At 39.5% G+C, this 23493-nt stretch overlaps 1 protein-coding gene across 1 annotated transcript in view; it reads left to right on the top strand.

The window, feature by feature from the left end:
* The window catches only part of LOC310947289 (leucine-rich repeat and fibronectin type III domain-containing protein 1-like protein), a gene marked incomplete at both ends in the record, with an annotated part of 62462 nt that extends 39546 nt beyond the window's left edge, over positions 1-22916 (top strand). The window contains 2 exons of the mRNA XM_083914074.1: positions 17258-17907; positions 22864-22916. Of these exons, the coding sequence (XP_083770200.1) occupies positions 17258-17907; positions 22864-22916 (703 nt within the window). The remainder of the gene's footprint in view (positions 1-17257; positions 17908-22863) is intronic.
* Between the last annotated feature and the right edge of the window lie 577 nt (positions 22917-23493).

Below are 23493 nucleotides of genomic sequence, written 5' to 3'. Positions count from 1 at the left end.
GACGAAAGACCAAAGTCATCAATAAAAAAAGTATTCTGACACAGTTACTTCAAATTTTGTTCCGGCTTTAAAAAATGTTGTTGTTTTTTTCTCTCTTTCTCTAACTTACTCTTGCTGTCTATCATTATGGCCAGGGGAGCATTTTACCATGGTGTCAACAGCACCTACATCATTTTTATTTCATTACACGTCAGCAGTTGATGTATTGCATTCACTTCATTCCAGACACTCTGGGCCCTCTTTACTGCCCTTTCAAACAATGTGAGATTGGCAGGAGAGAAAACGCACATGCCTGCCTGCCTGCGCACACACACACACACACACACACACACACACACACACACACACACACACACACACACACACACAGGTACAGCAAACATTTTGACCAATACGCAACATTGAAAATGTCAGTCTGACAGTTGTTGGGTTAAAGAATGGCTGCTGATTTTGCTGAGAAACCAGTCTTTCTTCATCTCTGTTACAGAGAACTGCAGACATGTATTAGTTAAGAGTTTTTATGTTTTCAGAGATGGGCAATGTCTTTGAAACATTCAACAAAGGAGACTATTTCCCTCTGACGCAAGCGAAACCGTCTCGAGAATTCACTCGTATCAGGAAAGAGTGTCTCAAATTCACGAGACATTCTTTCCTGATACTGATTGTGAAACCAAAACTCTTTTAGATATCTGCTTCCAGGTACTGTTTCTGGATCAGTGATCCCTTTTGCCCAAATATAAAGTCTGTAAACCTCACTGTTTGGAACTCATTTGAATGTTTTGTTTTTTTTGTTTGTTTTTTTCAAAATTATTATTTTTAATGCAGTTTTCAAGCCATTTTATTTGATAGGACAGACAAATGGGTGAGAGAGAGGGGGGGAGACATGCAGCCTCATGGACCTTCAGCCTCTTTACATGGGGCAACCACTCCAACCACTGTGCCATCCGCCCCATTGGAATGTTTTTTATATGTAAGCTAGCACAGGGCCAGAGATCAATGAGGCCCTAAAAGAAAAAAACTGTCCCATTATCGCCAATGCACATTCTGTTTAATAAGGTCAGTACTGGCTCCAGTAGCATTTTGAAGCACGTCTGCTAGTTCAGCTGTTTGACCATCACTATTTAAGAAGGTGCTTTTCATTGTGATTCTTGAGTGAATGGTGCTAATTCAGGTAATTCAGCTTAAATTATTTAAAAAAAAAAATGGGTTGGGATTGACTCCACACTAACTCACCCCAATACATCTATCACAACAACAGAGAGGCTCACATTACAAAACACAGAGAGGGAGGTTGACTTCATTCTTTGCTCAGGACACCATAAGTCCACTATATATTTACAAAGGAAATAGTTGTTTGCTGCTAGATTAATGCTGTGAATATTTAGTGCAGTGCCTTTCACATTGCATACAGTTAACGGCGAACATCTATAAAGTATTCAACATATTTACTGTATGGTCTGTGCTTTCCATAGAAATACAAACATAGAAGAAATAGCCTGATACACGGTCAGTGAGCATCATGCATTGCCACTTGAAGGTTAGTAAGTGACTTTTAAAGCATAACAAAGTGAAAGGTCCGGGTCATTGCACACATCAAAAATGCTCGGCCAGCAACCATTTATGTTTAAATGGTAGTCAGCCAAATTGACAACCTCTCAGCCTTATTCAGGCAGAGCCATGTGTCACTGTCTGCCTTGTGCCTTCACATCTATTTTTTTATTCTGTTTTCGTCAGGCAATGTTTCTGTATTTAACTGTCTGTCTGCCCACCTGTCTCTTTATTTTCGCCTTCAGTCCATCCCCTGCATCCACTCTAGCCAGAATCCAGCCTTCCAAACACACTACATACACACTACATACAGTAGACACGACTAATCTCAAAATAATCTCTGTCTAGATTATCTCTTCCTGTTGGAATAGGAGACAGCACAGAGGGAGAGAGGAAAAGTGAGAGATTAGAGTTATGAGGTCAATAAGTTCTCATGTTCATACAGACATGTCTTATGAAACAACTGCAGCTTCAAGATTTTTTTACAGGTATTTAACTGTGATACAGACCTCATATTGGCTCATTGCGCTGCACCAGAGTGACAATTTTAGAAAGAGTGGTAGGGTTTGTTATTAGAGAGAGTGTCATCATTTGATACGCCGCATTTACTGAGTCACTGTATAACAGCAGTGTGAGTGTATTGGAACAGGGTTTATCTAGAGCTGTTGCTTCTACAACTGTTTTAGCTAGGTTAGTGCTGTCACACAGAGGTGACTGATCTTGTTAATGTTGGTACTTTTAAATGTACTTGCTGATTTTAATTCTGATCTCTGACAATACCGGAGCATATCTAGAGTCGAAACTGACTTGTTTTAAATTAAATAAAAAACAGACTAAATTAGTAAAATGGTCAAATAAATTTATAAATGGCAAAAATGCACATGGTACAGGTAACTGAGAAATCATTAATGAAGTGTCAATCTATTCCACAGTAATTATATCTCAGGATTTTTCCTTGCGGCCTTGGCCTCATTTATTTTACCTTCAATACAATAGGGACACAATTTAAGCACTTATGGATGTTTCCACATTTGTGATTGGCTGAGCTAGTTATTCTATCAATGTCCAATCAATCTAAATTTGCATATTGATACAAAAATACTCCAAGTCTCACCTGAGGAAACTGACCACCTAAGGAGACAAAATAGACGAGGTAGATAAACAATGACGAGGTAGGTAAACAATGATTTACACATTTCTTTGTTTAATTTTTTGTTTTGTGTGGCCATTTGTCATTCATTTAACATTTGTTACACAATGTGTATATGCTATACATGAATTATTTCCTTCATCCTTTGATTTATTTATTGTCATACAAATCAAGCAGCAGTTCTCAAGAGTTGGAGGTGTTGCAATGGTATTGGGTTAGAAAATACAGAAATTGTGTAATCAGGAGTTGTTATGTTTAGCATTATTCAGGCCATGCTAATGTGATTCAAAGACATACTACCACTGTTTCCCTGCATTGTTCTCAGGGGTCAGGATTAAAGCTGCTATAGTGCAATTTTACAACATAGGCCATTACTAAAGTATAGTATTATTATAAAGCTTAACATGAAGGCCACAGTATTAGGTCAAAGATCATTACTCTAGTGCAGAAGCAACAGCAGAGATCACTCTCATTACATGGGATAATATTTCCTACATTCACACGGAAAGGGTTAGGAAATTCCAATCTTTTCACTGCACAGTTTTTTCCCACAGTCCAGAACACACCTCCTGTTAAAATTGCCTCTTTTTTTCTCTGGGAGCAGCATGGATGAAGAGACCATCACAGGACCTCTGTGGTAGTTATATCCCTGCTGATGTGTCCTTTATCAAGACACTTCCTACCGGGCTTATAGCTGACCATGAACTCTGATCTCTGTATGGTGGAAAGACATGCGGAGAGGCAATTTCCCAACAGAGATCAATACAATGTCTCACTATTATTGGCCATTTGGGAGAAATGGAGTGGTTTAAAAGAGCAGGTCATAGTGTGCATTATAATGGATATGAAACTACATTATGGCATGTATTATACAGTGTTTATAGGATAGTGAAAGTCAGATGTTTGACACACAAAAGCACTGTAGGAGAAATTCTTAATATACTAAAAAATGCAACTGTTTATCAGGCATAAGTAAGTATCTGCTTATAAGTGCGATGTTCTATTAAGTAAATCAATTTTGTATTTTTTCATAAAGGACTTTGTTGGACTTTTTAATCACAGGGATAAGCCAGGGGTAAATTCTATATATCTGTATTATTACAACAGATTACTTCTATATTTATCTTGTATAGGATGTCTGCTAACAAAGGGATAGCACAATGTAATGACATGTTTGAGTTTAAGTCTCGGCTTGTTGCTATAGACAGTAGTAACTGGGGATTACAGTAGACTTTATCTCATATAGGTTATCCTCTGCACTCTCTGACTCAATGTTAAGTGTAAAGGTCATGTATCTCTCAGTACTGAATCATGTGTCTACCAGAGATTAATATTGATTTATTTGACACAAAGTGACAGCACTTGTGCGCATTGCATTCGGATATTAACACATGTCGCAGGAAGTTTTAATGTATCTTCAGGTGTAGAGCACCATTAAATCAACTGCCCTACTTATAAGCAGTACTCACACATGTCGTTAGTAGTCTGTAGACTGGGCCACCATTGAGCTTATGAAATGCAAATCAGCCAGCTCCAACCACCAGAAAGACAGTTCCAGTCCACACTTACGCAATCTCTCATTCACTTTGCATTTTGCATCTCGCTAACAGCCTGCCCCCTAAGGTCTGTTCCATATTGAGCAGCAACATGTCATTTCCAATGGAGGGAAGTCATTCCCTTTCTGCAAATACCTTATTCAGTGCCTACTGTACCTGCAGTCAGATTTACCTTCCGGGTGAATATATTATATAGCTGTATAACTGTTATTATGCATGTTTGATTATGTGATTTATTGTAGTTATCAAGCACTCACTGGGTCTGTCTTTCTGGTATTTTAGGGCTCACAGTGGTATTCTCTCAATGGGCTTAGCAGTGAAATAAGGCCACTGTGACCTTTTATGTGGAAAGATGCAGACAGAAGGACCATTCATATTTACAGATTGTTTTAAATATAATCCAGGTATTGTAGTATGAGCGGTTATTGTGTCAACTGAAAAAAAAACTTTTTTTGCGCCTTCTTTTTTTGGACCTAGCAAACTCACTGGTCATGTTAAATATATGTATTTGCTACTAGTTGTAACATAATCCCTTAACAAGATTTGTTTCTGCTTCAATTTCATTCAAGTTAAATGGCTGGAGAGCAGCCTCTATGGCAAAGAAACTAATAATAATGGTTTCAATACAAAAATGGCTTGTAACTTCACACCTATTTTTTCTTCCCTTACTTCAAATTTGAAGTGCATGACAAGCAACAGTGTACACATCTGTTTCTACAGCAACTGCTCCTTTTAGGGTAGAGCTGGCTCTCATGCTAGCTGGAATCCCCTCCAGTCAAGCATCAGAATTAGAATCAGAATCATATATACTCATAGATATATGAGTCGTAGGTCCATAAGTTTCAGTCAGAGTCTTTAGCTGTGTTCCAGAGCCTGATGGCAGAGGGGTAGAAACTGTCCTTGTGGCAGGAGGTTTTGGTCCTGATAGGCCGCAGCTGGAGGGGAGAGGTTCAAACAACATGTGTCCGGGGTGAGAGGGGTCAGCAGCTATTTTCCTAGCTCTCTTCAGGGTTCTGCAGAAAAGAGATTAGAGTAAAGATCCTGAAGAGAAGGGAGGTTACAGCCAATCACCCTTTCGGAAGAGTGAATGATACGCTGCAGTCTGCACCTGTCCTTGGCAGAGGCAGCAGCGTGCCAGACAGTGATGGAGCAGGTGAGGATGGACTCAATGATGGCAGTTTAGAAGTGGACCAGCATTGTTTGTGGTAGGTTAAACTTATTTACTGCCCCAAGAAGTACATCCTCTGCTGTGCCTTCTTGATGAGGGAGCTGATGGTGCCCAGGAAGCGGTAGGACTCCACAGTGTCCACTTGGGAGTCACACAGGATGATGCTGCTCTCTTCCTGACAGCATGTTGGTATAAATGAGGGCTTAGCATCCCTACCAGGTGCCTGAAAATGCAGCTGGTTCCCAACGCACAGGAGTGGGAGCTGAACTTTGAGGCTCTCTGGACTGCATTGCTCCTCACTTTGTTACGCATATCGAGCTTAGGCAACGTGTGGGTAAGCCTCATTCTGGCTGCTTGAATCTATAATCCCAAAGCTCCCGGCCATAGGTGAAGGTCAAAATAAAAACTGATCGGTAAATAAAGATTTATGCATTGTGGCCTGAACTTATGCACCCGCTTTATTTAGCCGACAGACGACTCCTTTTTGAGAGGGAACCAGAGCTGGACTCTGATACTGTCTAAAAATTTGGCAACAAACACTCCACTGCACACAGGAAATCACAGTATGTTAAGCAATAGGAGGACACCATTTGTGAACGGAAATACCATCATAATGCCACAGAACTGGACATTCACAGACTCCGGCTGAAATTTTATTTCATATCCATGTCCAGTGCACACTGTGAAAAAAACCCAAACATGTCACCAAAGAGTCTACACAAGTCAATACCACATGCTTGCAAAACATCTCAGGAGACTCTAGCATGCTGGAAGCGCTTCAACTGGTTTGGCAGCCAGCGAGCAAAAGAATCATTCCATTATCGTGTCCACAAAAGAGAATAGAAAATTGGTATTCCATGTGTTTGTAATGACTCACAAAATAATAATGAAGACACTGCCCTCCTTAAATCCCAATTCTAATGGGTTTTAAAAATGACGACAGGGGACCGAATTGAAACCATTTATTATCCGCCATGTATTTTGTAGCCATCTTTGAATGTTATGCAATCATGACATGATCTTTTCTGTTGCTTCTCATAAGGCCACTGCAGTAGTTAGAGCTGATTAAATGTGACATTGGCTTGTGTATACTGGACAAAGTATTTACTGTAAGCCTCTTAATCAGAATCAGTGAACATAGAGAGCTTGATCAAGAGTAATAATGGGGATTACTGTGTGTTTGTGTGGCATTTCATTTTAAAGAACACAACTACATCTGTACTAGTGTCCCAGATAAGATGACGCTGTTGGAATGTCCTGTTTCCATGTTAGTAATCCTAAAAATCGTATTTATAGATTATAGATATATTAAGGACTGTGAGGAGACAGATATTTCCGGTATTTGCACTTTTAGCACTTTCAGTTCACAACACCCCCTTCCCACACACACACACACACTACAATTAAACAAAGACTAAAACAGGGACAGTTAAGTTGCCAAAATCTATTTCACCCCTATCCCACTGGAATAGGGTCAGAATCATCTGAGAGTGCATCAAACGGTTCTATCATAAAAATATCTGCAAACTGTTAAACTATGAAGAAAAGTCTGAAAATTAAATTTGATTTGATACCTCTGGATATCACAGTGATATATTATACATTTTTAATAATATCTGGAGATGGTGATTGCATTGGCTAATGAATCAAGGATTGGTTGTCCAAGTTAAGTTCATGATGATACACTGGGATGGTTGGTTGGGGGATTAATTTTGGGTCAGACCTGGTGGATTACAACTGTGTTCAGGGCAGGAGGAGAAGGGCGACAAAAAAAGACAATGAAATATAAAAAAGAAATAAAGACTAAGGAAAAGTTTTTCGCCAGAGTGAGTGTCCCTGGCCTCTGGTTAGCTCGATTGTATGTTAAAGTTATTCCACCATTATCTTGTTACTGCTGTCCTCTTTTTGTCCTTGTTAGTTAGTGTGTCACAGTTCTCTCTTTGTCACAATTATAGTGCTGAAGTCAGCAGAAGACTCTGATTGCCTTTCAGCACTTGCTCTCTAACAAAAGATGTTGTTACCAACTCTGGGGAAGCAAGTGAGTGGCTTCTATGCTCTGTTTTGTGTCACAGACTTAAAATACAGATTTGATCAACCCATTATCCGTTATCTATAAAGCAACATTAGCAAATAGCAAAATTAGAGATTCCCCACCAAAGTTCAAATTCATGTAGACAAAAATATTGACTATCTACCAAGATTTATATGCTTAAAAACATTTCCATCATTAAGTCATTAGTTGTAACACTATAATGTGAAATCCTCACTGGACACAACTCATTTACAAAAGAAGGATTCTATGAACAGTGCTGCATTATTTTCCATCAACCCTGACTTAATCGATAATATTCCTATCCTGAAAACATAAAGAATATACTTAATTGATTTAAAAGGGGCATATGGAGTGCAAAATAAATAGAGAAGCATCTTCCACTGTATGAATCTATAATTTGAATTGTTTTCATCATTCTCTGCTCTTCACAATTGATCCAGCTCTATATTGGCTCACACTCTTTAGTTTCAGGCCAGGGGACAGCTGGAGCTCACACTCATCAATGCAGCTGCTTCAATCATGGCTGCAATGTAATGAAACCTAGATATTTTGTTTAGAGGCTGCCCTGTGGCCCTGCAAAACTTAATGTAATCTATGTTGCTTTCAATTTCATATAATTTATTGTGAACTAAATTACTTGGCCCGTGGTTTTATCCAGCATTAACTGCACTATATTTCTCCTTTTCCTACTTTACACTTATCTGGAGCTGTAATGGTATTCCCACAGTAAACAGTGAAATGTATTATACTTTGTTTGCAGGTCCAGATAATTGGATATAAAGGGCTTCTATGCCTGATAACAGAATCACATTAGTCCATGATTGATCCATTGATTTAGACTTCAGATATTCCAACTCACTCACTGAATTTCTGAAAAACAACAACAAAAAAGCAAATAGAAGAATGAAAGCAAGGAAACTTTCAGCCTTGAGGCTAGCTAGCTCGCTCTGTCTCTCTCTCTGTCTGTCCTGCTCTCTCTCTATCTCTCTCTTTCGCTACTTGTAAAAGGGTTGTTACCTCAATAGAAATCAAGGGCAGAACATTCTTATAAGAGATTGATGGCCTTGAAAAATCATGTTGAAGTACTAATTTTGTGTTTTGTCTACGTAGGACAGAGAACAGAGGGAGGCCAAGCAGAAGTAGTAGGAGGTAAAGGAGAATAGTTAAGGGGTGAAAAATGTAAGAAAGGGAGTGTGCGAGTGTGAAAACTGTGAGGCAGAGAAAAGAGCAAGGACAATATTGACACAGGTAATCGGGGTAACCTTGTACAGTATGAGTTATCCAGGTACGGCTACTAAAGGCACAAAATTACCACCGAAGCGGGGCTTCTTGGTAGTAATGTTACTTGACGTTGCAATATCCTCCCTCTGTTTAAAGGTAACGCTCTATTATTATTGCTTTTTTTTTCACGTTGTTTTTGGTGCCGTTGCGTCCTGGTTCATTCAATTTCTGGGTCAAAAGCCACCGCAGCAGAGTAGGGAGCACGTACAGTTGAGAAACCCGATAATAGCCTGAGAAGTTCATGGCACTGTGACTTCACGGCACTGTGACTGACACATAAAAAAGTGCAGCCATTATGTGAGTCCATATAACAATAGATTAATCCCCTCTGTATGTAATGCATGTTAAATAATATTACTTAGCTAAATTAAGCAATAATAGTGGTTTCCTTTCTCTGTAATAAAATGCTGTATGTCTAGTATATATTTGTTATTGCCAAGCAAATTTTTTTTGGTTTCTGACCACATAGATGTTGGATTTTTTATATATAGCCAGGGTGATACAGTTAAAAGGAAGTGGACTCACACTAATTTATCTTAATCCAATTACACCTTCAAAAGCAGTAAAGCCGCTAACGTTAAAGGCTGTTTGATGACCCGTGGCTGATCATCTACTTACAGTGCAATTTGGTGTACTTTGTAAAGAATTGGCCATCTATAAGGTTGGAGAGGAGCCGGTCAGGACCATTAGAAATCATTAACACTGTAGTGAAATGCCTGTTATAAAGCTCATGCATGAAGAGTGATGACACAAACACACAGCTTTCTTGCTTCTTGTAATTTATGGTTCTGAGCTTCATTTATGCTCCATTCATTCATTACTATAAATTATGGGCACACTTGATCATTCTTATGCTAAAAAAAATGTATTCAATTAAATATTTGGAGAATAAATAGCTGCATCTGTGATGGATCAATCGACTGTAAGGGAGCTTACAGTCTTACAGCTTGACTTCATCTACTCTTTGCAGTGAGATGTTTCCAATGAGCTCTTAAGAAAAAGTTAATGGGACAGAAGTCTTGAAAGTCACAGTACACAATAAAGTAAATGTATTGTAATAGTGTCTGTGAAAGCAAATTTGACTGCAGCACTGTTATTTAAGTTGTTATGCCTGTCAGTGTAGGTATATGCTATAAAAGTGCAAATAACTTCAGTGAAAATGTTCTTGCAAGTTTGTCTCACAACTCTGGATTCTGATCTAGCTTAAGATGTGTGTAAAAAAAAAAATAGAAATACAGACAGAGGAGATTTGGGGAGAAATTAAGTAGGAGAGGCTAAGTGAGATGAAAATACATCAGGACACGAATGGGGAAAAAACAGAAGTGAAGGGGGTTGACACAGGGAGAAAAATTGCAGACTGTAGGGAGAGTATAAGAGAGGCTAGGGTAAAAAAAAAAAAAGACACAGAGGGACTGTATCAAAACACTGCCGGGGCTGAAATCTAACAGATCCAGCTGCTCAGTGTAACCTTAAAAATACTGACTCAGTTCCCCAGGGAAAGATGAAGGGCAACGGCTAACCTCCTAAAAGGGGGCAACACTACCAGGCCCTCAGCTCACGAGGTCCCAAAGGAGAAGTCAACACAGAATGGTTAATTGTGTGGCGCTTATTTCCATAATTAGAGCTAGTAACATCAGATTTGGTCTTGTGAATACCTAATGGATACTCTGTTTTGCAAAAAAAAAACAAGCTATGTAAGGGGTTTTATTAAATGCAATGAATAATAAATCATTGGAGTAAATAATGTCAATGAAGTGGCAAATGCCTGTGTTGGTTTGAGAAACCCTATTTTGTGATTTGAAGTTTAATGTAGGTGCACACATTCATCCACCAATCCATCCACCCATGTCCAGTTCAGTGACACATTTTGTGTTATTTTTTGCAGTGTGTTTAGCAGGACGGACAGGGTGTGTGTGTGCTGCGGGGACTTTGCTGTCAACCCTTTGCCCTCTTCTACTCTGCACTGCCTGCATGGAGGAATAATTGGCATATTAAATTATTTATAACATCCAGGGCACATTATCATAAATATTCTCTTGACGTTTTTCTTAGATCAACAGTCAGAACCCAAGGCTCCGGATGTGACTTCATGACATCTCGTTTGTGTGTGTGTGTGTGTGTGTGTGTGTGTGTGTGTGTGTGTGTGTGTGTGTGTGTGTGCGTGTGTGTGTGTGTGTGTGTGTTGTTGTCTGCATTTTGAGTGCCCAAGGGCTGATTGATGGACAGTATTTACAAACAAAGCATCCTCCCGTCAGTCAACATAACCGAATGCAGACAGCATGAAAATGTCAGGCTCATGCACAGACACAGATGTGCACGTGAGTATACATATCCACGGTGGGCATGGAAATGTCAGCCACACTCAGATTGGGAACACTCACTCATGAACATACACACGCACACACGGGACACAGCAGTGCAGTGCCCCTTCGCCAGTCTGCTGTTTTAACAAGTGCCTCTAACAAACCTGTCACCGTTCTCGCCTGAGACAAGACAATAATGACATACTAACAAAGTAGAGCCGCATATAACAAGTCTATTAGCATCTATTAATACCATGTGGCTACAGACACCAAGGCCTCCCTCAGATTGACTACACATCTGCTGTATAGATGGCAGCTCTTGTGCATTTATAGCAACTACAATGTGTGTATGTGAGTTACATCAGCCGTGCAATGTTGTTGTTTTAATACATACACACATACATACAAAGGGGGAGTGGTATACCTATCTTTCCATGTACCTACCAAGCTCTGCTTGATCCAATAAGGAAGTGCCAAAAATTACAGTTTGTGTAGTGGTCACTAGGGGCACGTTTCACAATAGAGCAGTTTCTCATTGACCCCATGTTAAATATTTAAACCTATTTAAGGCCTGGTACAAAAAAACATTCTAGTCTGTATCTTTAGGTCATGTCTCCATGACAACACTGAGTGGGGTGATTTTTTTTGTACCAGGCTAATTTTTATTTTATTGGAGGTTAAAATTCCTGAATAATCCCGGAACGTCACATCAATGCCTTTATTTGGTAAGAGGAAATGAGGCGTTGTCAAAGTTCTCCCATAGGCGAGTACGATTGGATTAAGTCGAGAAAACAGACTTTAACGTAAAGGCTACGTCCAATTTTTTATACAATCTATGGTACCTACCTACCTAGAGATAGACTGTGATGTGGTTTGATGGGTCTTGTTGTATAGGAAAGTATTCAACTTGTGTTCTATTGCATTCCATAGTGGTTATCAAGCAGTGAGATGGTGAAAAGCGCACTGAAGTTGTGCTTTGGGGCAAACAGACCAAGAATAACCTAGGGAAATGACAGCAATCTAGACAGTAATTACTAGTATTCGATTGCAGTGGTGTTGAAAGCAGAGATGAAAAGCAAGGAAAGGAGAGCTGATGGAGGGTAAAAGCATGTCAATATATACAGTATTCTCTATTAAAATGTAGAGATACATGAGAAAATAGGTCCGATGGTTTCAAAAACACCGACAGGAAAGAACAATTTTCTCTGAATCGTGCTTGGAAAATGTGCAGAGACAACATTACCCAAGCTGTTCAGTAATTGGGATGATACATGTGCTGTGATAGATTGCTCTCTGTCACAGCACAGAGGGAGGACGCCTTGCTTTGTTTAAACTGGTCACAGTGATTGTCATTGGGCTCTCAGTGGAGGTTAAAAATAGTCTGTTGAGATTCAGGCGCAATTTGTATTAATAGGCATTATTAACACCAGTGTTCAGAGAGAGAGAGAGAGAGAGAGAGAGAGAGAGAGAGAGAGAGAGAGAGAGAGAGAGAGAGAGAGAGAGAGAGAGAGAGAGAGAGAGAGAGAGAGAGAGAGAGAGAGAGAGAGAGGAGAGAGAGAGAGAGAGAGAGAGAGAGAGAGAGAGAGAGAGAGAGAGAGAGTTTTAGAAAGTAGAATTGGGCTGCACTGTAGAAAAGGCACAGCTGGGATTCAAAACTAGGCTTTTCTGTTTACTAGACCGGCACTGTCTGTCCATTAACCACGGCCTTAAGCTTAAGACAAGAGTCACAAAACTTTGTTGTGTAGTTGAGAACAAAATAATAGTCAAATGGGTGCGGTGCAAGCAAAGGGCTGGAAGAAGGGGGTAGGAAGTAAGTTAGTAGGAAAGTAGGCAAGTCCTCCCCAATGTGATCCCATGGTCTCTAGTTGTTGACCAGATCACACGGCGTGTGCTAATCGGTTAAATTCAAACAGTGAGGTAGTTTACCTGTGTATTTGATTCTTATAGTCTTCTAACTGTGTGCGGGCATATGCTCATGTGTACGTGTGTGCCTGTGGGTGGGAGGATAAACCGAGGATGGACAAAACATAACTGACTGTTGATCTGTTTATGTGATGTGTATGAAAGAGTGGCAGTCATACAAACCATTAGTTTTGCTCAGTAGCTTCAAGAATCTGAATTGCGCAGGAAAATGATCCATTAAGATGTTTAACTCTTTGTGAGTGTGTGTGTATGAGTATGTTTGTGTCCATGGTTGAACCCATTAAATGAATAAATCATCCAGTGCGGTTGTGGTGTCAAATGGGCTTGCTGAACCATTTCTGCTTTGCCCAGCAGTCCTTGTCCTTTTTCTTAAAAGTCATGACACACTTGCACAGGACCCAAAAAGACCCAAACTGCCAACCACAGTTAATTATTGATTGGTTGGAAATGTTATGGATGTACAAAACACAGGCAGATGTTGTCCAGTGGGCAAATTACATGCCATATGCCAATTTCATTAGGATTTAATTGAAGTTTCTACGATGATTTGTGTACAGCTGGCAACAGGGGGGTAAAAACGTCAAGACTCAGCCTGTTGAAGTTTCCTTGAGCAAGATGCGTTATCCTTCATTGCTCCAAGGTTGCTCTGTAACTGATCCTGAACTGATGTCATTCTGGGTCAATAAGAAGGAAAAATATATGTAAAAATAGTATAAATACATGTACTCAGATCTAAGAGTTGGCATTGAAGCATTCACTTCCATTTAGAACATTCCATCCTTTAGGTTTTACAAGGCAGATGGTCATGGTATAACATCCCCCACTAGAATTCCCTCCACCTCACCCCACTCACTCACTTCTCAGTTCATGTGCAGCTGCCTTTTAGCAAAGCCTCGGGGCAGAGGAAGTTTCCCGGTTTGATTCCTATTAAGAACAAAGCACCTACAGACTGGGAGATTTCTCACGCTGATTTATACCAGATATGCCCCTCTTGACAATCATAGGAGAAATTTGTATTTAAGGGCGTCACTAATGGTTGGCAAAGATTATCTTGGCAGCCTGAAGGAGTTCACTGATTCAGTCTCATCCAATCTGGTTGGATTAGATTGAGCTGAGCTGCTTCAGTGATAACATAATTGATATTTATGACCTGGCATCTGATCAAGTTCAGTGGTGTGCAGGGTGTACAGATTTATACCAAAAGTAGAGACTCCTAGCCAAGATGAGCAAAGTGAAGAGGTGAGGTGCAAACCTATTACTAATTATAAATAATCATTGCAAATATTATTTCAGGGAAACCCTATTGTATTAAATGGACATTTATTTCCAGCTAAGCCTCTCATTGATCGCTTAGTCCTCAATTTAACCATGGCCTCACCAGATTCTACTTTTACCGTGTATTTTTTAAAAGGTATTTTGTTTGTTACTACAGTTTGGATTAATATGTAGATCGATTAATAACGCATACTAAATCATGCATTCGTACACAGAAGAAGGGGTTATAAATTATCTCTTAAATGATGTCACAGACTTAGTTCCCTTCGTGTATGTTGTGCCCACAGAAGAATGTAACTGTCATATTTTCTTCAGTGTAGTCTAGTCATTATGAAATAGAATAAAACAAATCAATAGGACAAAGAGCTCACTCACACAAAGTCAACTGACAGAAAAAAATCACAACACAGTGGAAAACATCAAGGACTGGCTAAGAATATAGTGTATTACACTCTGGAGCTCATTCATTAGTGCTTCTTTAGTGTCATATATTGGGGGGGGGGGGATTTAAAAAAAATACCTCACATTACCCCATCTAGAAGATTCTCACTAAGGCAGTTTGCTGTTAGTTCATTTAAAATAGTTTGCATCAAAGCACAAACGTCTTTTCCATTATACTGATTCCAACATTCAAATTTACTTTAGAAAAAGAATAATTGTCACTTTAAACTGCTTCGTTATTAATATCAACTGTTTGCATATTGTGGAAATTGATGCACAGTTAGCATCAGAGGTGATACTGTATAGTCATCTGTTGAAAGTTGTTCCCTCAGTCTCCATGACAATTCAATTATAATCAGTCACGACTTGTACATAACGCGTTTTGAGTCAGAGGATTCAGCTCTAAAGGTCACTTTTACACACCTCACTTTGCATTGTGACAATAGCAGCTCATGTTTTCACACAGCAAAAACATGGTGCAAATTTAAGCAATGGATCGCTTGTTAAAAAGGAAAACAGTGTGTAAGACTGCAGATATCGGATTAGATGTGTTTGTGGATATCACTTAAGGACAGCCCTGGTCTTCTAATGATTTCCCTGAAGTTTCTCCCCTAATAAACTGTGATTTAGTTTTTCTCACTGCAAAGATGAGAAGAGAGACAAACAGCCATGATATTATTTTGTTCAAACACAGTTAGGAGACTTCCTGGTCTGTAGTTTATTGAAGTAATAAGGTGGACGGAGGCGTGTTTTTTACGACTGTATAAATGTCTTTCTTTCAATGCTCCTTTTAAAATTGCTTACAGTTCAGCTCTGCTCTCAGATCTTGTTGTTACCCTTCAGCAAAACATTAGAGTTGTCAAGGTTTTCTGGTTCAATTCCTATTAGGAACGCCACCTCTTTCACATCAGACTTCACAGCCACATAAGGTTACATACACACACACACACACACACACACACACACACACACACACACACACACACACACACACACACACACACAAGCCTCCCATGAGTTCTATCTCACTCTGTCCATAATGCAAAGCCTGTCTGTCTCAGTGCAGAAGTGGAAAAACATTTATGAAGGAGGGATGGGCAAAGACAGAAAGATTTACAGTACATAAGGGAAAATGTGAATGAAGCAGAGAGATAATATGATTTAGATCAAATGTAGCAACGGCATATGGGTAATTGACAATTCCACTAGTTACACTGAAGACCTCTAGAGAGACCAGTAGAGAGAAAGCAAAACTAAGATAAGAATAGAAAAAGCATTACTCCTGTTTACCTGGTGGATTTTTTACCCCCTGGATCCCCCCAGGAAAGCATACTGCCAAGGACAAACAAGAGCTATGATGTTTACCTCGGGAAAGGCCCAGATAGAAGTTGACAATGGTGAGAATCAGGAATGCGTTTAATCAAAGAGTGATGATTTCTGCAGCTGTGGGGGATGGATCTGTGTGAGTGTGGCAGATCACAGGCTTATGAATTCTAACTCTGTGGGGAAATAAGAACGATGAGGTGGCTGTTGTGCCACAGGCAGCACTGCATGGAAATATGTGATGATGATGCATGTATCACTGCTGCAGCTTTCATATATTAGCCCACAACAGAATACAAGGAAGCAATACAAGCAGATGTAATCATAAGTCATTTTGGGAAAGGATTCACTTCTTATTCACTTAAGCGACACTGCAATGCTTGTTTTATACAATGTATTAGCTCGAGGAGATAGGGGTTGCAAACTGTCCAGTTTTTTAAATCTCTTTAAAAAACCCATTTTTTAAAATTGCCTTTCTGTGATTTTATGGATTTTCTATGACATTTAAGCTTGTTTTTTCTGTGTTTTATTCTGCCCTATCACTGCTTTTAGTTCATTTCACTCTGTTTTAAATGTGTTCTACGCACTTTGTAACTGTGTTTTGAGATGCTATATATATATAAAGTTTTACTGTTATTACATTATTATTATTAGTAATATTATTAGTATTATTACTGAGTGGTGGTGAATAGACAGACAGAGTTGTACAGAGCAGTATGAGTTGGCAGGTATGTTGGCTCTCTGGTGCCAGATAGTCAATCTGGCTTCTATGAGAGCAGTGCCACAGTGTAATGTCATTGAGAGCATTTGTGACATATTTTGGCAGGCAACATAACTGCCAACTGCTTCTCTTTTACTGTCACACACTTAAGACACCTTTAAAGAGTAACTTTACAGCCCCTTGGATATCTTGTCTTTTCTTACCTCCAGTGGTTTCACTATTGACCTTGTTGTAGTGAAGTACAGGTGGACTCCAGGACCCTGGTGACATCACTGTAGGGTGTGGTCAGAGAGGGCAGCAACACACTGCTATTCAGCCTGGGGCTAAGTTACGCTTTAAGACTAATATAACTTTTAAAAAAATATTTATTTATCTGTAATTTATTGAAGCATCTATTTAAAGTATCCTTTCCAAGACCCATGGAATACAGTTCTAATATATGTTTATTTATTTGTAAAAAGTAATTCAATTGCCTAACTCTAATACGTTTGTTTCTTTCATCTTTGCTTTGGCAGGATGATTCCATCCAGCAGCAATGACTTCCTGGTTCGGGACCTGGCGGCTGGACGCAACTACGATCTTTGTGTCCTTGCCGTCTTTGACGATGTCATCACATCACTAACTGCAACACGTCCTTTGGGCTGTCTGTCATTCACCACAGACACAGAGTTCAGCCAGTGCCAAGCGTTGCACAGCCACTTCCTTGGTGGCACAATGATCATCATTATTGGAGGGATTATCGTTGCTTCTGTGCTGGTTTTTATTATCATCCTAATGATACGATACAAGGTTTACAGCAACCAAGGGGCAGGCCACGGAAAAGCAGCAATTGCGGCAGCTGCACCGAGACCGCAGAGCAACGGACAAGGAGGAAGCGGACAGGTCCAAGTCCTCCCTCGCTCTGCCTCCAAAATGCCTGACAGTCAGGACGACCAAGCACTAATGCCGTCCAGGGTCATGTCGCCTAGCAACAATCTGAGAGATACTGTGGCATTGGTCGAGGAGGCGAGCTGTGGACGGAGCATAATGACAAGGACAGACTCCTTGGCCAATGAGGAGTTGCTCTCGCCCACCAAGGCCCGCTTCTCCTCCAGGGTTGCCATTGAGATGAAAAGCCGACCTCCATCTGTCGCCAAAGAGCCCACCTCCCCCAAGGAACTGGCAGGTAGTAGAGAGACAGACAGGGAGATAGACATAGAGGAGGCAGGCAGCAGAGCAAGGAGGAAGCCTTTCAGACAGGCGGAAATAAATACAAAAAGAAGTTGATCGAGAAAATGTGGGGAATTAGCAAAAAGGGAGAGCTAAAAAGGAAAAAAAACATAGTATAACAAAAATAGATGGAAGATGAGAAATAGACAATGTGAAATTGAGGGTGTGAAATTGAGCAAGATAATAACGGGAGAGTGGACCAGTGAGAAACTGAGTGAGTGTGAACGAGAGAATAAATAGGAGAGATGCCATCCTCAAGCACTGGGAAGATAGTGAGAGAGACAGAGGGGGGAACACATGTTCTGTCTATAGAGCTGAAGTAGTATCTGATGTTGTAGTTAACTCTCCTCTCTACAGCTGTTGACTAGCTCTGTTTTAGAAAGCTTGTATTTTTTTTTCACAAAACACACAATTTTGAATTAACCTCCCTTCAGTGCGGTGGACTTAGCATCGCATTGCAGGTATAAAGGTGACTCAAAAGGCTTCAAAGCTCTTAAGTCGTTTAAGAAACTTATTTTGTTTGCCCAGATGCTGTGAATTTGCAAGAAACAGCACTTTTGAGGCCCTTTTCTCATGCCTCTAAATACATCTTTGTTGGTTCAATTCAGAGGAGAGAGGGATTTGCTAATTCAGATGGGATCACCCATCGCACCCCAGCTGACATTATTCCTGTTGGCGTTCCTTGTGTGTCTTCCATTAGGGTGCCACAAACTATTAGACTTTAAGCACCCTGAAAAGGCTTGTTTGCCATAAAGAATGACACAACCAGAGCACTTAAGAGTGAAAAAGGAAAGTTAAATCAGTACAAGGGAAAGACTATTGAAGGTTAGCCGAAGCTCTATACAAGATTGGAAGAAACCCAAGATCCTAATTTACCCTTTATAAAAATTTCATCATCAATTTAAACACTTGCAACTCCTTTTATTTATCAAATCTGTGTGCCTTCTTCGATATAACTAAACAAAGACACGGGGCTTATAAAATCAATACACATCAACACATTAGCATTCCATACACATTGTCTATTCTGTTAATAATCTGTTTTATATTTTATATTTTTCTTTCCCAATGAAAAAATACATAAATAAAATCTTAATTAAGTTAAACCTTTACAACAATATATGTCTGGTAAGACAGCTGTAAACACTTTTTGCCCCTGCGGTTGTTCTGCTGAATCTAAAGCAACTTGCTTAGATGTATATAGAGGAGTGTAATCTAACCTCTCCTGGGCATACATATTAGAGGTAATATAGTATACATAATGCACAAGGCAACTTATGCAATCAAAACTATTACTAATGTATATACTGCGGTATAAAAATATTTAATGAAGGGAATAATCAGCGCAACCAGTAAAAGTGTGCTGGGGATAAGAGCCATACCAGTAATGGAAGTTAACGGTATGAGCACACAGCAAGTCCCATAAGTCTATTCATACAGTACAAAGCTCTTCCTGGTGACACAGCATGCTAAAATAGGCAGAAAAAAAGCCTCTATTATAAAAGGATCACTTTAGACCGCATAGAAAAGATTTGTGATGAAACTTCTCTGACAACTAGAAATTAGAAAACCCGAAACTGTAATGGTACCAAAAATGACATTCTCAAAAAGTTCTAGTGAGTGTAAATGACAGGCTAAAGTTGAGTGCAGTCATAACCCAATTTGCTGTACCAAAGTCAGTTCATTTCCAGTTTCAGAACTATTAGCACAAGCTCAGGCTTTCGGCTTCCTTTCACTGTCTCTATCTCTCGCCTCTCTTGTCAGCCCATGGATCAACCTCTTGTGTCTGCTTGGCTAAAGTATTTTTGGTTTCTATAGCAGTGGCTGTATAAAGTATATATATATATATATATATATATATATATATATATATATATATATATATATAATATATATATATTTCTGGTAAGAAACAGGGATGTACAGAGACAATTTTAAATTTGTTATGAGTTATTTAGGTTTGTCATTGGGCATTCACAACATCATTCATATAGTGCAAAAAGCATAAGGGGGAAAAAAACAATGCTGCTATGACTATATATGTCCTTAACGTGCAAGATACTCCAAGACATTTGCTTTTATATAACTCAGGCAAAGGCTGTTCGATAAAACCTAAATTGTATGTAATGAGGCCCCGGTTCTCATGAATCAAACTCTTGAAGTGACAAATGCTCACAAAAATCTTCCGGATATATTTTATTTTTTCCTGTACTAAGCCCACTCTGGTGCACTTCCCCTTTAACACTAATCCACTCAGGAAATGGGGGTTTCATTAGAAAGAATAAATGTAGACACCACTTCACATGAGTAGCTTAAACAGCTGAGTCGAAATACTTTATCAGCAGCTGATACGTCATTCAATTGGCCTCTCTGAATGGGTGGAAATTAGGTGTCATTGAGCCACACGTTGATAGCGGGGAGGAGACGAGAGATCTGTGCATAGTGTAGCAGCTTAGCTTAGTTCAGGGGAAGTTTTCACCTGACTGGTAGTCAGTCGGACATCTACAGCTAATTAAATTGCTCAGATCACAGTCTATAAGCATTGTATGAAAGAAGAATTGTGAAGACTTTTGATGATATCAAGTGTCGTACTAACTAATAGGCAACTGGATATTAACTGGCTTAAAACATCATTATAAAACAAAGTATTTTGTAGTTTTTTGTTTTGTTTTTACCCCTAAAGCAAAAATGAGGGCACGCTTGTTGTTCTGAGAGGTTCATGGCCAAATTGGACTTACAAAGGAGAGCCGACAAGGAGTGCTCATTTGAGGCTGTAACATGCTAGAATTTTGCAAACTGAGATTAAAATATTGCTTTAAAGTTTACTTTTGTTGTAGCATTGAAGTACAACCATATGCACACATTCAAATATTTTCCCTATAGGCCTAATTAGTACCTTTAACCTCATCTTAACCTTCACTGACTGAAGCGTGTCACTCAAAGGATCTCAAAAGAGCATCCCTGACTGCAACTAGACAGACAAGCAATGCAATTATTATACTTTTCATTATGACACTTCACCCGGAGGAAAAAACGTTACCACTGCCCTTTGTGTTCTTTGTTTCCCCTTCTTTGAGGGGAGTGCCAGGATGGTTGGCACTTTGAGGGCAACCTACAATGAGGGATAATACTCATGTGTCTGTACAGGGGCTGTTGGGGTTTAACAGAGTGTCTTGTGTCTGTGATGTGTTTCACTGGTTGCTGCATTGCAGAGAAAGGCAACATTGATCTGATCAGAGAGAGAGCCGCAGTGAGTCAGAGCGCCTGAGGAACAGAGCAACTGACAGATACACATAGAGGCCCCATTAGAAGCCCACGGTTGTCAAATATGTAACCCGACATGAAAAAATAGGCATATTGTGGGTGATAGTTCTCCTTTTGTTTGTTTTCTTTCCATATACCATTTTTTTCACATTCCTATGTATGAATTGGAAACAATTTTGAATTAGTGAAATATTATTTTGTACAGCAGCCTCTTGGTTACATGATTTGGGTACTTCATTTTTGCCTGACAGATTTATATATCTTCAAGTGTTAATATTAGAGACTCATTTTGAAAGGGTAACTGGTTCTTGTAGTCATTGCTACTGGTGCTAAAGTGATTTCTGCCAGACAAATTTAACAATTTTCACCTGCAAAATAGTGTATTTTAAATCTATCTATCTTCTGGAGTTTGTCTTTTTCATATGGAATTCTGTATTTGTGTTTCTATATCCCTCTGCCTCTGCACTATCCAACTAAAGAGACAATAATCTTCAGAGATATCTTATCACTTTATCAGGCTAACATCATCATCTCTTCTGTTGAACCTTTTAATGGTTTTTTTGCAGAGAAGGAGGGCTGCGGATTTTGTCCCCAATACTTTGTAATACAATCGTGCCAGTAGGGAATCTGGCATGAATGCAGCAATCAATATCTTACTGCATGTCCTAACACAGACTTGAAAACCTCTGAACAAGACCTTGCTTGTGACAGAATACTATATGTTGATGCAGCATCAGAAGAAGCTCTTTATCCTGATTACTAAGTAAGGAAATTTTCCATCAAGATAATCAGGAATTATTTGCTTGACACAAACATATTATAATTATTTCATGCAAAGGACTGTTAGTTTAAGAACAGGCAACCCAACACTGAATGTATTAGAGTCCGTCTATAATATATTCATGATGTCTTAGTCATCATGTTCCCACAAGGTAAACCTTTGGAGTTAGGTTCACTTTAGGCCAAGCCTTCAGGTAATAAAAATGAGTCAATACAATATCCTCGCAGCAACAAAAACAAGTGTTTTTGTGTGTGTTAGAGCTCAGCTATCAAATCCCTGCAGGTATCTGCCTGCATCTGTGTTGTTATGTACAAGGTTTAACCGCCTTGAGCCAGTGCAAATGCTCCCACAAGGTTAGGCCAGATAGAAAAAATAGTCAAGGATAACACAAGGATGTGTGTGACTCTGTGTGAAGTGCAAGTGTGTGTTCTCCCCATGGCCCATCCATGACCCGGTAGTCTGTCTGTCCTCCATGTATTTTAATCTATCATCACTCCTTTCTGTGTCATCCCGTATGCCCAGCCTCATTCTTCACTGCCCTCTGTCTTTCTGAATTCATCTCACAGAATCTCTTTCCATCCGACCCCATTTGTTTCTCAAACTCCCTCTGTCACTTTCTCTCGTCTTTTTTCTCCACCAGCTTTCTGACTGTCCCAAAATGTTTTGCTTTTTCTCTCTCCCCCATTTTCTGTGCTGTTTTCCTGCATCTGTGTCAGTGTTTTTCTATAATTCTCACTGTTTCTCCCCATGTCTCTCTCTCGCAACCTTTTGCTGGCACTGGCTCTGTTTCCTTCTCTCCTTCTCCATCTCTACTCTCCCTCCCTCACTCTCTCTCTCACTTTCTTTCTGTCTCTTGGACGTCTTCAGCAGCAGACGACAGGCGGCCTCATAGTGTCGAATGGAGAGACTTTAAGATCTGAAGGTCTCTTGGTCTCACAAAGAGAGCGGGGCAACACTACAAACAAAGAGTAATGACTGGCACTTAAAACCTGAGCACTCACTGGATTTTTTTTCCCTATACCTCCCTACTGTACAGTTTCTCACTTTGTGTCACTACTCCTGACCTGTCTTTCGCGATTGTTGTTTTCTGGTCGGGTCAGTTCACACAAATAAAAATCAATATATTGTGCCTCTGGTGGTTTCGTGTGCTGAGGTTTTTGGATGCCCATCCTTGAGATTCCTGCCTCCATCTTAATATAGTGAAGCTAAATGGATTTTCATCTGTGGTGCTCACAGCATAGAAAATGCCCAATCTCAACAGCAACATTTATTGCAACAGCATTGATTATTCTTCAACTATTTCGTAATAAATCAATCATTTCAGTCATTTTTAAAGCATTGTCGGATTACAGTATCTCAAATGTGATGATTTGATACTTTGTCATTTGTAAAGTAAACTGAATGACTTTGGGTGTTGTTCAAATAAAAAAAGCAATCTGATTAGGTCAACTTGACCTCTGAAAAATGATATTATATTTATAGTTATAATCAAATCAA

This window comes from Echiichthys vipera, assembly GCF_963691815.1.
Source record: "Echiichthys vipera genome assembly, chromosome: 5".
Taxonomy (NCBI): Eukaryota; Metazoa; Chordata; class Actinopteri; order Perciformes; family Trachinidae; genus Echiichthys; species Echiichthys vipera.
The sequence above is the reverse complement of the archived record's forward strand: the minus strand, read 5'-3'. Positions and strand labels throughout refer to the sequence as shown.